General features: G+C 52.0%; 1 protein-coding gene across 8 annotated transcripts in view; it reads right to left on the bottom strand.

Moving 5' to 3' along the window:
- Window positions 1-1,015: 1,015 nt before the first annotated feature.
- Window positions 1,016-15,389, bottom strand: part of MTUS1 (microtubule associated scaffold protein 1) — a 126,123-nt gene continuing 111,749 nt past the window's right edge. For 6 of the 8 annotated variants that reach the window (XM_074228195.1, XM_074228193.1, XM_074228198.1 and 3 more), the window contains 7 exons: window positions 10,680-10,894; window positions 9,072-9,177; window positions 7,463-7,536; window positions 7,259-7,354; window positions 5,175-5,291; window positions 3,628-3,725; window positions 1,016-3,346 (listed from right to left, as the gene is read on the bottom strand). In XM_074228195.1, coding sequence (XP_074084296.1) covers window positions 3,133-3,346; window positions 3,628-3,725; window positions 5,175-5,291; window positions 7,259-7,354; window positions 7,463-7,536; window positions 9,072-9,177; window positions 10,680-10,894 — 920 coding nt within the window. In that variant the 3' untranslated portion in view covers window positions 1,016-3,132. The remainder of the gene's footprint in view (window positions 3,347-3,627; window positions 3,726-5,174; window positions 5,292-7,258; window positions 7,355-7,462; window positions 7,537-9,071; window positions 9,178-10,679; window positions 10,895-15,389) is intronic. The other 2 variants (XM_074228200.1, XM_074228199.1) reach the window with 2 other exon arrangements.

Below are 15,389 nucleotides of genomic sequence, written 5' to 3' on the forward strand. Positions count from 1 at the left end.
CAAGCTGGGTAATCGCCCACCTCGTGGGACTTGCATTTCTTCCCATTGGCTGTGCTGGAGAAGAGGTTGAAGACCACTTTCTGACTTTTTTTTTTTTTAAACAAGGCAGTAGGGTTAAGTGACTTGCCCAAGGTTACACAGCTAAGTAATTATTATGTTTTAACTCAGGTCCTCCTGACTCCAGTGCCGGTACTCTATTCACTGCACCACCTAGCTCTGGATTGGTTTTAATGGGATTCTAGATCTGTGGTCCAGAGAGGCTGACTTGCCCAAAGTCCTTTCTTGCTCCTCAACTAGCCAGGGAGCTGGCCCTGCGTTTACAGGCCTGATCTGCTCTTTTCTAGGATGCTGCGACCTCCCAAGACAGGTTCTAAGCAAGCTGGTTCACAAATGCTATGAGTTAACTGTGGTAAAAGCAGGGCTAGAACACACTCACATCTCATATCCAGAGTCCTGCTGGGCCTCCCACATGGAGAACTCTGGGCACCTCCTCACTAAGATCCTGAGGGGCAATCTAGGGTTATGAAACCCATTTCACAGATGAGAAAACGAGACTAGACATGACTTTCCCCAACCACCTAGTTGATCCGTGTATGATTAGGGATACAATCTCAGGTCTCCAAGCTCCATTAGGCTCCTTTCAGAGGAAAAGGGGATAGGTTCCCCCCATACACATACACACACCAAATTCTTGGTATAGTGTCTCAGTTTATAGGCTCTAAAGCTGAAAAGTACCTTGGAAGCCATCTAACTCAACTTCCTCCTTATGGAACTAGAGCTCAGTGAGTTGGAAACTCCCACAAGCAGGAGTTTCAGAGGCAGGATTTGAATCCATTCTAAAGCCAGTGATCTTTCTTCTTAATACCTGGCTCCTGAACTCCATGGAAGCAAAATAGGAATAGGAAGCCTCTATTTTAGATTCCATGGTCTCAGAGCTGGAAGGGAGTCCAACACCACCCCCACCCCCCGCCATGGGTGGCTATTTGTTGAAATCCTCCCAATATTCATACTTCAGTTATGTTGAGAACCAGACACAACTGGCCAGTAGCAAGAAAGCGAAGTCAAATTTTTATTTATTATTTTAACACACACAACTCAAAATACATCAGCTCCTTCCAAAGTCCCAGCTCCCTAATTCCGAGCAATCAGAAGCTCAAAGCAGCTGTGAGGGTCCAGTTCTAGCCCCTAGGGCCCTCTTTTCAGGATGAATGGGGTGTAGGGGGGGATGAGGTTCTGATCCTTGAACTCCTAGGTAATAGGGCTTGACAGGGGCGGAAGACATGAATATGGGAAGGGCAGTAAGAATGGGCATAGCTGAGAAAGCTCAGTACTGGCTAAATCTCAGTCTGACTCTGCCCAGCTAGCCCCATTCCCCTATCTCAGCACCATCCTACAATGTGAACCTGGAAAAGGATCTTCAAAGACCTGTACTCCTTCTCCTCTGCTACTATGTCCCATCTGACTCAAGATTGGAGCTGCACATTGTCCCTAGGATGGCTGACCCCCAGGGGCTGGCCAGACCAAAGACAACTCCAAGGGGCTGCAGAGATTCCACTTGGAGCTTGAAGGGAGCAGACTTTTCAATCATTCCTACAAATGGAAAGATCACACATACAACAGAGCATTGGAGATTAAACATGAGACAAAAGAAGGAATTGTTACAAATCAACATGCCTCCTGAACTTTGACTCGTCCCCTGGTGACCAAAATCTGCATGGCGGTCACCTGAAGGGCGCTCCTGGACTCAGCTCATTGGCAACACAGAAACAGCTTCAAAGACAAGGGGAAGTCACAGCCTTTTTCTTCCAGTCCCCAAGTTTGCCTGGGTGGAGGTGAAGGCTGAAGGGGCTAGGGAAGATCTCTCATGGAAGTGAGAAAGGGACAATGACACATGCCATGGCTCTACTCTGACACCAATCCTTCTGCCCTCTCCCCAGAATTTAAAGCTGCTGGTCAGGGCTCCCATCTGGCTTGTTCTAGCCAATACCTCATCTAGTACATGATGGAGTCTCTGCCCTTGAACACAGGGATGTTGTTGGCTTCTTCCCAAATTTTCCCTTGCTGCTTTCCCCAAATTGGCTGTTTCTGGATTTTTCAATTGTTTATAATGTTAGAGTCTGGCCTTGGGTTTATGAATTACCCTTTTCCCAGAGAAAAGGAGGTAGAAGGCTGAAGTCATGGCTTTGGAGAGGGGAAGAGAACAGATGGGAGAAGAGAAAATAGAGGAGAGTGAAGAGGAGGTCTATGGGTGACTATTGGAGCAAGTTAAAAATGAGGAGGAGTATGGGAGATCCAGGGGGATCCCTTCCCCTTCTTCCTTACTTGGAAGAATCAGCCCAGGACTGAGACTTAAGAAAGAGGCCTTGCTCTGGGGGACTCAAGGAGACACATTAGTGTTCCACCTCTGTCCATAGCTAGAAAAATGAATTGGAAGCCAGTGACTTGTGTTATCTGGGGGTTGGGGGTCATTGTAAACTACAGAAAAATCAATCTAGTTTCAGTTCTCACCACTGAGCTTTCAATTTGAAGGAGCCCATTCTCCCCAGAATATAGACCCGAAGGCTTGGAGCCAGAGTACCCATCCTCCTCCCTCCCCCAGGGTGGCCATGGTTAAGATGATTTAGTGGCTGTCCCTGGCACAGCCACTCACGTGTCCACACCCAGCCTGCAGCTCTCCACGTCCTCTCTAGAGCTGAAGGTGGTGGCACCACTCCCAAGAGCCTACAGGTAGCCCAAAGTAAAAGCAACTGTGACAAGGAACATGAGAAAAGTTCTACTCTAGGTGAAGAGGCCCCTGAGCTGACTCTCCCCCAGGCAAGGGGAGAAAGGCAGCGAGCGAGACTGTTCCGGCTCGGCTCGCCAAGTGCTCTGTGCGTCAATGTCTCTCCCTGCGTGCCTGCGCAGGTGGTATTCCCAAAACCTTGCAGGGCTGGCAGATGCCAAGGCCCACCCACTGAGCCGTACCCATCTGTCCCTGGGCTCCAGTGGGCAGGGTCAGCCACCACCTGAACGTCCTCATGAAGCCTCTGCTGGCCTAAGTCTTGCTCCCGCAATTGGTAGAAGGGTCAGTCTCCAGCCTCCGGGAGAGAAGCGCTCTCAGGCAGCAGTTGGCCAACTTGTGCTCCAGAAGGGTCATCTTGGTGAGCCCATGGGGCTGGGGAAGGAGGCAGAATTCCGCGGAGAAGAGAAAGGCAGTGCTGCAGATGGAGGGGACTTCTTGGGGCTGCACAGGTCCCCATTGTGCAGCTTCCACAGAAGCTCCTCGTTCTCCATCGATAGCCTCTTGTTGACCTTTGACTCCTTTTCCAGGGACTCTTGTAGAACAGCTTGCTCTGTAGAGAGTTGCCTAGGGGATGGGGCGGGGGGGGGGCAGGGAGAGAACAGAGATGATAAATGGCCAGCCCACTGAGGTCGGGAATCCAAAGGGAATATCTGACATGTAGAAAGTGTGCTGGGCCAATGGAAGCCAAAGGAGGAGAAAGGGAAGAGAGGAGAGGAGAGGGAAGAGAGGAAGCAAGAGAGAGGAGAAAGGGAGAGGACCAAGGAGAGGGCCAGCAATCCTTCTGAATCACCATTGTCCTCCCTCGGCCATCAGTGAGCCCCCATGCCAGGGGCCGGGGAGCTTACCTGGAAATGGCCATATGCTTGTCCATCCGGGCTTTCAACTCCTCATTTTCTTGTTGGACTCTCTTCAGCTTGTCCACCAGGGCCGTGTTATTGTCCACCTTAAGACAAAGCAGCCCCTGGTCAGAGCTCATGCCCTTCTTAGGCAAAGTCACAGCCTGGCCACCCACAGCTTGGCACCTGCAGCTAAACATGCTGCCAGAGCTCCTGACCACTGATGGTGTTGGCCGGGGTGCCGCCCAGAGAAAACCATTGACAACGAGGTTAACTGAGCAGGTCACCACATCTTGAAACCAGTGGAGACCCCCAATCTCACCCAGGCCAAGCCTGCTCCAGACCAAGAAGCTTCTCAGACAATTCTGTCTCCTAGCTCTGCTTGAAGGCCTCCCAGGCCACCTCTGGCTAGCTCCCTTCCCCAGGCCATTCATCATCTTTGCCCACTAAGAATGGGAGGGGTTCCACAGGGCTGCCTGGGGCCTGCCAGCTGCCCTGGCCTCACAGTGGACTATCAATATCGTGCTGGCCTCCTCCTGGAGGGATAGGGGTGACCAAGGCCAGAAAACCTTCAGTCCCATGCATTCCTTAGCTACACATTTCCTTCCCTTCCTTTTCCCTTCCAGATGTTGAGGGAGTTTCTTGGAAGGGCCAGGGCAGTCCTGCCCTCCTCCTCCAAGCTTCCCTGTACCCCTCAGATGCTCCCTAGGAGAGATGCTCCCAAACACTTCACACAGTTGGACCCAGAATCCTCCCTGCTCACTTTCTAGAGAAGGGCCAGCCCATGATGGGGAGCAGGGCCCAGCCCTGAGAACCTCTGCAGGGAGAGTTCAGGGGGACAGCCCAGCTGCAGGACCCAACCCAAGGGCTTTCTAAGGTCAGGCTGGATGGCTGCCCACTTGCAGCTTCTCCACCATGGATCAATGCACTGCTGAAGAGGAGGAGAGCATGCAGAGGAGTTGGAGGCCTTGGGTCTCTTTACTTTCATGACATCCCTAAAGCAGCCTCTCAAGACTGGAGCAGCCAAGGCAAGTTGGTACCAGTCAGAGGCAAGCACAACCAGGCAAGGCCCATGCCAGCTCCTGGCCTCCTCTGTGACCCATCCCCACCCCTGAGCTTGGGCTGATGCCTGGTTGGAGGCAGCTGCACTCCAGGGTGGAGGCTGCCTGGACCAGAGATGCCCCACCACTGCAGGCCATGTATCACTGAGGGCTGAAACTTCTCGATGGGCCAGATCCTCAACTAGGAATCCAGAGGGCAGCTGCCAGGCAGACTCATCCCAGGCCACCATAGCCAGACCTCCTTCCCAGTCCACTCATCAGACTCATACACAAAGAATGGAAGAGTTTAGCAAAGCTGATGCCAATGCCCCTGTGTTCCTTCCCCCATACAAGCCTCTGGAGTACCCTCTTGGCTGAGAGTGGGTGAGGACTGGGCCGGCCACAGCAGCTGAGAGCCCTGGTCGGCCACAGGGATGCCTCTGGCTGGCCACGGTGGGTATCTGTGCCTGACCTTCAGGGGAGTGGTCACAGGGTGGCCTAAGGGAGGGAGCTCACCAGTTTCTCCATCTTAAGCAGTTTGACATCCTGCTGGTGCAACTTCTCATTCTTGATCTCCAGCACAGCCTTCAGGCTCTCCAGCTCCCGCTCCAGATACATGATCTGAGGGTTCTTCTACAGAACAAATGGAGAGAGCCCCCGGATCAGGTTTGGGCTCCATCCAAAGACAGTACCCCCTCCACTCCGAACATATTGCCATTTATAGAAGCTTGGTAAGGGGTGGTCCATATACAGCCTTGCTGAGTTTACAGCTTGGAAAACAGAGGCAGCAGGAGGTGAAGTGACTGCCCTTGGTCACCCAGATCACAAGAGGCAATGCTGGAACTCCAAGCCCAGGCCCACCTGCGGGTCAGTCCTGGGCTCAAAATTCTTCTGTAGCTCCCTATCCCTAGCAGACCCAGCTCACGCTCTCTCACTTGTGACCTTTCTAGTCCTATGTCCTATTATTACTTCCCTCCATTCACTCTTCAGGCTCCCACCAAATGGGGCTGTTGACCAGTTCTTGTCTATGTCTGCATCTTGGGACCAATAGGTCCTCTTTCTCTCAGTTGCTATTTAATCCTCCTAAATTTCCCGGCAACACCTCTTGTAGGAACTCTCCAGTAGGGACCCTTCCCAGAACACTGCCTGCTCTTCTTTTGCCAACTTGTTACTTGGTATTACACTCCTTGGGGCTCAGGTAAGTCTCCTGGAAGCACTGGGGAAGCACTGGGAAAGCAGGGCTGAGAACAAAGGGAAACCTTGTTTCTCTTCCAACCCCAAGCATGAGGGCTCTGCTCATTAGAGGCACCATGAAGGAGCAGTGGCTGCACATAGTAGGTACCACGGAGGAACAGCAGCTGCACATGCTAGGCACCATGGAGGAGTAGCAGCTGTACACAGTAGGTACCACGGAGGAGCAGCGGCTGCACACGCTAGGTACCACGGAGGAGCAGCGGATGCACACGCTAGGTACCACGGAGGAGCAGCGGATGCACACGCTAGGTACCACGGAGGAGCAGCAGCTGCACACGCTAGGTACCACGGAGGAGCAGCAGCTGCACATGCTAGGCACCATGGAGGAGTAGCAGCTGTACACAGTAGGTACCACGGAGGAGCAGCGGCTGCACACGCTAGGTACCACGGAGGAGCAGCGGATGCACACGCTAAGCTGCACACGCTAGGTACCACGGAGGAGCAGCAGCTGCACATGCTAGGCACCATGGAGGAGTAGCAGCTGTACACAGTAGGTACCACGGAGGAGCAGCGGCTGCACACGCTAGGTACCACGGAGGAGCAGCGGATGCACACGCTAGGTACCACGGAGGAGCAGCAGCTGCACACGCTAGGTACCACGGAGGAGCAGCAGCTGCACATGCTAGGTACCACGGAGGAGCAGTGGCTGCACACACTAGGTACCACAGAGGAGCAGCAGCTGCACACAGTAGGTACCATGGAGGAACAGCAGCTGCACACGCTAGGCACCATGGAGGAGCAGCGGCTGCACATGCTAGGCACCATGGAGGAGCAGTGGCTGCACACAGTAGGTGATTTGGAGCAACTGCACACAGTAGGTACCATGAAGGAGTAGCAATTGCACACAATAGGTGCTCTGTGTGGAGTTGAGATGAATTCTTAGAACACTGGTCTGCTCTATCAATTCTGCTCTCGTATCAGCCACTGTAGACATCCCCCCCTCACCACAACAGATACCCCCAAAGCCATTGTGGCTAGGTTCCTCCAAAACAAAGACCACCCCAACATTTTCCTCAAGCTACTGTAGACAGGTTCCTCCCAGACACATCCCTGAAGACATGACTGTAGACACACACCTGACATATCCCCAAAGCTACTGTATATAGCTCCCCCAGATATCCCCCAAACTTCCTTAGACAACAGATATGTCCCTAGAACCCAGACAGACACACCCCTAGAGTCGTTATAGACAGATTCTCCTCAGACCCATCCCCAGAGTCACTGCAGACACCCCCCCCCCACAACAGACACATCCCTAGAGCCGTCATTGCTGGGCCTCCCCAGATGCTGGCTCCCCCTCCAATCCCACTGCAGGGAGGCAGCCCCTGAGGGTTGCCACCACTTACCAAGTTGGCCTTCTCTCTGGAAGCTGCTTTCTGCTCCTCCAGTTTCAGCTTCTCATTCAGAGCATCATTCTTACTCTTCAGATCATGAATTTCTTTCTATAAACAAGACAGAGTCAACCTAAAATATCCAAGTTGGCAGAGAAGCAGCATGAGATGCTAGTGGCACCCCGTGGGCCCAGGGGCATTGTCTGGGGAGTCCCTCACCTCCAGAGATCCATGCTTCTCTGAGAATGTCTCCTCCAGAGATTTCTTCTCCAGGTCATGACACTCCTTGATTTCTAAAAGAGGCAATACTCGTGAGGTCAGCAACGCACTATTGTGGGAGACCAACCCCTGCCTTAAGATGACCAATGGGGGCAGCTAGGTGGTGCAGTGGATAGAGCACCAGCCCTGGAGTCAGGAGTACCTGAGCTCAAATCCAGCCTCAGACACTTAATAATTACCTAGCTGTGTGGCCTTGGGCAAGTCACTTAACCCCATTGCCTAGTAAAAACAAAAACAAACCAACAAACAAAAAAAAAGAGAACCAATGACAAGCTCCCATCTACTCCATATCCAAGGAGCTCCCCAGCTCTAGCCAGGGTATTCCAAAGTGGCTGGGGTCCTGAACACTTGGTAGCTTGGAAAATATCCAGTTAGTGTAAGTGCCTGGTGGGACTCCAGGGAAAGGTCCAGGGACTCGGGGAAGTTGAGGCACAACTGGTAAGTCTACTAGACCCCCTCCCCAAACTCCACTGTCACAAGACTCCTGTGAGCAAGGCTACAGCTGGCCAGCCACAGAGACCCCACGAATGTGGGGAAGAGAGGACACCAATAGGACATCAGGACCTGAGTGGGGTTATTAGGAAGGGCCAAACTTCCCTCTCTAGGAGCACTGCCTTGACTGTGGGAAGTCCCATGAAATCCCAGGCCTGCCCTCTCCCATTTCTTTGTGCAAAGCCTGCGTGTACATAGCTGCTTCCATGGTGTCTCTCCCATCAGATTATAAGCTCCTGGAGGCCAGGGCCTGGCCTATAGTAGGAGCCTAATAGTTGTTTATGCCACCAATCTGGAGGGAGATAGCTCTTCCACTAGAGTCCATCCCTCCTCCAACAGGCTAGAAATCTCTGGCCAATGACTCGTTTCAGTAGAAACAAGGCCCAGGAGGTACAGGATGCCACCTTTCCAAGCCATCTGGCCCCAAAGTCTTGCTCAGGGTGAAGGGGGATGGAAATCAATTCTGACCAGAAGAGCAGCCACTTGGAAGCCTGGGTCCCATCTCCTCTCCTCCACCCTGGGAGTCTGCTCCATTTAGAAAGTCCTGCCCCAAGTTCCAAGGCCCCTCTCCTCAAGGGCAAGAAACATCCTGGAGACAACAGTGACAGAGCTGGCCCCTCAGCTTGCTCTAGGGTCTGGGAAGCACTTTACCAGACCACCCAAGAGGGAAGGGGGAGGGAGGGACTGCTATTATGCCATTCTACTGAGGAGAAAACTGAGGGACACTGATATTATGTGGTTTGCCCCAAGTCACAGAGCCAGGAAGTGTCTAAGACTGTATTTGAACTTGGGGCTTCCTGACCTCTCTCCACTGCCCCATGGCCAGTCTTACCAGGCCCATAAAATTCAGGATAAGAGTTTGGCAGATACAGACTCTCCTCTTAGACTATTCCTGAAGAGCCCTTGGCCAGTGGCCTGGGAAGACCCCAACATTAGTAGAGGGCTGGGAGCTCTCCAAGCTGAGGGACTCTCTCTGGTGACCCCCGAGGTTGGGCTCTGAGCTAGTGGGGATACCAGTCCATCACCAGCCATCTGGGGGAAGGGAAGGCATGCTTGCCTGTGAGGGATGCTTCATAGGCCTTCTTCAGCAAATCGACTTGCTCTGAATGACTGGACTCAATCTCTAACTTGAAGGCTTCGTGGGCAGCATTTAAGTCATCGACCTGCAAAGCAAAGTGGTGGAATGAGGAATCAAAGCTGGGGGGGGGGGGTCCTCTGAATGTAATCTCCCACCTCAGGGAGCACACAAACCTCACCAGGGCATGTCAGGGGCTCAGCCTCCTATCAGCCTGGCTGGGGGAAGCCAGTCTTCCCCAGACTGTGGGCCACTAGGACCACAAATTTCTCATCCAAAGAACATCATGATTCTCCAGGAAGGGGTGCTGATGTACTAAGGCAAAAGACCCCAACGTAGCAGGAATGATTAGAAACAGTCTGAAAGGGGGAGCAGCTATCTCCGGCAGCACCTGAGAAGGTGGAGGATGGCAGAGTCTGGGCTCATTCTTAAAACCAGAGCTTTGGGTTGAATTTAACTTTCAATGCTAAGAAAACCAATTAATTTCTTGACTGAGGGCTTTTTAAATAGTTAATACCTAGCTTCCTGGAACTCAGCTGTTCCCCAAGGCTGTGTCTCCTTTCAATACCGGGTCTTATCATCACTATCATTATGTGTACATACACACATGTATGAGTGGGGACATGTGTGTGCCTATGTGGTGGGTGGCTGCTCATGGATGTGCATGCACATCCACATACACTGTTTCCTCTTGCAGACTTCTAGGCAACATGCATTTAGACTTTCTGATTTTGTTAGGTTGATACTGATTGTCCATCAGTGGCATCCTACTTGGCCTCAGTTCCACTTTGACACAATGAGGGGGCCACGTAAACAATTTCCCTTGACCCTTCTGGACCTATCAGGTCCCTTCCCTCATTACGGCTTCTTGACCCCAAACCCAGCTCCATCTGTGCTCTGGGGGGCAGCAGAGGGCAAGGTGGGAGGTCAATCAGCCTATGGTCTAGTCGGCTGAGTCTTCATCTATAGACTGACCATCAGTGCCCAGAGGAGGCGGCAAGTCTGGGGCAGGGCCTCGGTTTCCTGTTTAAGTGACTAGGGAGGTTTAGTTGGAACCTAGAAGATGTAAGAGAAAATGGCTTGGATCTAGAAGAAGGGTCTAGCCTCTCTGCTTGGCCCCAGTAGGACCCCAAGAGGATGGGTCCAGGCTGTCTGGAAATCACTGGGCTTGGATCCCCCTCATCTGAGGCCATCCACATGGAGGCTGAGTAACCCCATCCAGGCACCACACAGGTGCCTGGAAGCCCGGCTCTCCTCTGCCCAGAAAAGCTCCAGTGTCCAGCTGGCCTGGAAGCCCTGGGGTGTGAGGGGTCTTGGTATTGGGAGCCTAGGGTCCAAACCCAGATGCACCATATGATGGGATCTGGGTAAGCCCCTTCTCTGCAATCCGGCCTCCTCATCTGTCGTCCAATGTGAACCCTGCCAGACTTTAGGTCGCCAGCAGAGCTGGCTAGCAGTCGTGGCAGGCCTGGGCCTTTGGGACAGTAATCACGGTGACAAGTAGTGACTCCTCATCCTGGGTCACTTGCCAGGCTCAGCCCACACGAGAGCGACAGCTCTACCTGGGCTGCTCTCTCTGGAGGCACTGACCTGGCTCTGCAGCTGGGCCTGGTACTTCTGCACCTCCTGCACGCAGATGCTCTGCAGCCGCTCACACTCGCCTGTGTAGTGCTCCTTCAGCTGGCTCTCCAACTCCGCCAGGTCTGCCTGGTGCTGCTCGTTGAGCTTATCCACGAAGGCCTGGCAGGCGGCCTGCAGCTCGTTCCGGGCCTTTTCTAGCTTCTCACAGGCGGCTGAAGCAGTGACTACACAGAGGACACCAACGGAGGGGGGGGGGGGCACATAACAGGAGACACCCTTCACCCTTCCAGGCTATGAGAGGCCCCGTCATTGGGCTCCCAGGGAGGTCAGGCCAGACCAGCCAGCAAGCCACAAGGGGATGGAATCTTTGGTCAAGGCCCCAAGAATCATGGACTAAAGACAGCACCCAGTATAGTCCCAGGAGAAAATGGACTGTCCTGGCTGGGAGTGAGCTCCCTGTTCTTGGAAGGCTCCAAGCAGAGGTGGGATGAACACTCATGGGGTTGCTGAGGCCTTCCAATCCACGATTTTAGGGTTGTTGGCTTAGAGCCTTCTCAAGGGCTGCCCTGGAAATGAGGAGGGATCTTCTCTAGCACCCTGGGTCCAAATATTCATCTATCCTCTGCTGGAAGGCTGACCTCCGGGGGGGGGCAAGGGGAGCAACTCCCTCCCCTCCCAGAGGACGGGCACCAACTGGGGATGGTTTTCTGTGCTCCTAAGGGACTTCATTTAATAGTGACCTTAGCCCTGACTCTGCAACATCTGCCCTTGAACCTTTGTTCTGAACTCGGGACCAAACAGGGCAGGGCCCAAACTTCAGCCACAAAAGGACCCTTCACACACTTGGGGATGGCTGTGATGCCCACTCTCCCCCAGCCTTCACACAGCCTTCGGCATCACACACACACACACACACACACACACACACACACACACACACTCATTCACACATACCCGCACACACATACACAACTCTATACAAAAAACACACCATATTCTGTCTCCAATGAGAAAACCAGTTAGCATCGAAAGGAAGCATATCTTAGCCAAGGGAAGAAAAGGGAAAGAGCTGAGGTGGGGAGTTGGGGGAATGGGGTGGGGGAACCCTTACTTTCCCTGCTGGCTTCTTCTCAGAGCCTCCAATTCTTTTCAATAAAAGGACAGGGGCAGAAGAAACCATCTCTAGGGTCCTTCCCAGTCCTGATCATCATTATCCCAGGTTCTGAATTTCATCTAACTTGATCTGAATCACAGTATCACATTGGAGGATCTCTAGAGGAAGAGGAAAATCTCCTACCCTTGTAGCCTGGCCAAAGGTATGTGTTAAAAAGATTCATCAGAGTTCGGTCCGGAAGGAAGCCACAAAAGACCAAGGAGGTGGACCTCCTCCTTTCCCTGTCAGATCCTGGCTAGTTCAATAGGAGCCTGGAAAACCAAGGTGGACGAGGGCATAGCCCAATGGCTCCAGAGAAGCCCATCACCATCATGTATGATGCCCTGATGAACAGGGGACACTAGCAGCTCTGCTGGATCTAAGATGCAGAGCAAAGGTCATGATTCCCCACCTTCCTGCTTGCCTCATCCTAGAAGACCCAGCAGCCAACCACATGGTAGTAGAACATCAGATTTTTAAGAATGGCTAAGACTCAGAAGTGAGATCCTCTCCATAGAAAACCTTAAATTTGATGGACTGATGCTTCAGTGTAGAAAAAAAATAAAAAGTGGTCCTCACTGGCAGGTTCCATTCTGAATCATTACTATGGCTTCTCTTGCCTTTGGGTGAGGGTGGGGAGAAATCACAGAGGGGAACGTTTCATACAGAGAAGGCCAGTTTGGAGGGGCCATGCCATGTGGGAAGGGAGGAACATGGGAAGCGATTTGGAAAGGGAATTTGGGGTCAAGATAGGAGGGGCTTTAAATGCCAACAAGCCTGGGCTCCAGGGAGCCACTGTAGTTTATTGAGAAATGGATGTTGCTGAAAAAGTATGGGATTTGATAGTGAAGTCAAGAGGATGGAGTAGTAGCAACTTAGTCAAATGCTCCCAACATTCCCCCAAACAACTTTAAAACCTCAAATTGAGTTCTGAAGCTATAGAGTCAAGAAAAGGTAAAAGTGGGAAATTTTTCGAGTCTAAGAAAATTTAAGAGTTTTCCAGAAGTCTGTAACAAGTGGATGGAGGTCTGGAAGAGGCCTGTCTGGAGTCCACTCGTACAGTGCCGGCAATGGCTGGCAAAGCCGCAGTAGTAGCTTCCAGAGTTGTCGGCCTAAAGATGGTAAAGAGGTTGGGCAACTGATTAGGAAGAGATTACAAAGAGACCCTTCGCTGGTATTCGGTGCAGCTGGCACTGGTTGGCAACTCTCTTGTCCATAAGCAGCTCTGGGTCACAGGGTGAAGAGGAGTGCTAGGAGTCAGTCGCGGGGGAGCAAGGAACCTGATTAGAGTACTAAAGCAGGGAGGAGCACTAATGCACAAAGCTGCAGGGACCCTTTCTGGATAAAGACCAGAGTGCAGACTTGGAAAATAGAGACCACACCTCTCCTAGGATCACACCACTTTGGAAGCCCAGAAAACTTTCAGACTCCCAGAACAAACTTTGAAAAGAGCACTACTAAAATCCCTGAAGCTTGGGGCAGTGCCTCTCCACCCTCTGGTTAACTAACACAGCCCGGCTTTAGCAAAAAGTTCAAAGTCAAGAAATAGACTGGGAAGATGTGCAAACAGGAAAGAAAAAATAAGAACTTCATCATAAAAAGCTACCCCCTAGCAGAGCAAGACACAAACTCAGAAGAAGACAACAATGTGAAAATAGATACAAAGTCGCAAAGAAAAATGTTAATTGAACCCCAAATCAACAAGAATTCCTAGAAGAGATGAGTGGTAAAGGAAAAATTGGGAAAAGAAATTAGTGATACAAAAAAATTATGAAGAGAATTAACAGCTTGGTAAATGAATTACCAAAAATACTGAGGAAAATAACACCTTAAAAAAGAAAAGTGACCTAATTGTAAAGGAGGCACAAAATTTCACTCCAGAAAATAATTCCTTATGCCCCTTCCTTGTTCTATCTCTGTCTCTGGGCAGGATCTTCCAGCTCTCAAAAATCCCTCCTCTTTCCTCATCCCTTGGACCACAACCTTCCTTTTCATCCCAGTCTCTGGCTCCTTATTCAGCGGCTATCCCACGAGCACAGAAGCTTCCACCAGTGCCCAGCCTTTGGCCCCATCCACTGCCTCATTCTCTGGGAGGACAGGATAAGAGTATACCTGATTTGGAATAAAGGGGTTTGTACACTAGCCCTAACATCTCCCGGGTGCCTGAAGATGGGAAAGTCACCTCTTGGTAACTCAGTTTCCTCACCTGTAAGTTGGCAGCAGTCTTGCCCTGGAGTTGTGAGAACCTTGTTACAAAGATTAGAGTACTAGAGCAGAGAGGAGCACTAGTGCATGTCATTGCAGGAACCTTTCTGGATAAAGACCAGAGTGCAGACTAGGAAAATGGGGACCACACCTCTCCTAGGATCACACCACTTTGGAAGCAAAGTGTTGCAACCATCTTGAGGGTCCTTCCCGATCCTGATCACCATTACCCCGGGTTCTGGATTCAGAGTGATCTGTGATCACCTGGGTGAGAGTCACAGCCTCTAGCACAGTGGTGTTGGGTCCATGATTGGAGGCACAATTTCTTATTTTTTAAGGCCCCTGAGAAGACATTTGGCCCAACACTCCCTTAAGCAGGGTGACCCTCTACATGTCCCTGGGAGTGGTCACCTTGTGTATGAGCCCTGGGGGCTCCCAAGGGAAGGAGTGGGGGGAGAGGCCCCAGCAGCCCATCACCACTGGGACAGCTCTCATTGCTGGAGGTTTCACCTCACTTTCCTCAAACATTTGCTTCTCTCTAACTTCTCCCCACTGGCTCTGGTCTGGCTGCTTAGGGTTAAGCAGAGTCTTAGCACCTCAGAGAACTAGATGGAAGAGACCATGAGGATCATGAGACCCAAAGAGACACATGGCTTGCCCAACAAAGGAGAAGAGCTAGACTTGAACCCCGTTCCTATGACCCTGAATCCTGCACCCTCTCCCACACAGCACCACGCATGCGGCCTCTCGAGAGGCTCCTTTCCTCTCGGGGCAGGCCTCGGCCTCCACCACCACCACCTGACCCTTGCCCCAAAGCTGCCCAAGGGCTGCTCCCCTTGGGAGTGGCAAACATCCCCAAAAGATGAAGTGACACGGCGGGTGGGGGGCGGGGGGAGATATTCTGGAACACTGCAGCAGGCCTGGCCATGGCCACCTGAGCCAATCAGAACTCCAGCTGTCTGGCCACTGATGGATGGCCCCCCATCACCCCTAGCCCCAGGCACGTCCTCAGCCACTCAGCCTAAGTGATGATTTCCCATCACTAACTGGCGTCTTAATTTAAAATCTGGTGACTCAGCATCACCTCCTCACATCCCATCGGGGAGGTTGTTCACAGAGGAGAGTTCACTTGCAATTATCACCCCTTTCAGGCAGGGACTAATTGGGCTCGACAGATAGAATATTGAATTATAGTTAAGGAAACAGCTCATCCCTCACCTCCTTTCCTTCCTTCCTCCCCTGCCCCCCATAAGGGGTCATCACTAAAGGCAGAAAAGATGTCATCTGGCCTGGGGGGAGGGTCATTAGCCTGTAGGCTTGCCTAGGAAACCTCTCTCTATATCATGGAGACTTGGGACAAT

The sequence above is a fragment of the Macrotis lagotis genome, chromosome 3 (assembly GCF_037893015.1).
Source record: "Macrotis lagotis isolate mMagLag1 chromosome 3, bilby.v1.9.chrom.fasta, whole genome shotgun sequence".
Lineage (NCBI taxonomy): Eukaryota > Metazoa > Chordata > Mammalia > Peramelemorphia > Peramelidae > Macrotis > Macrotis lagotis.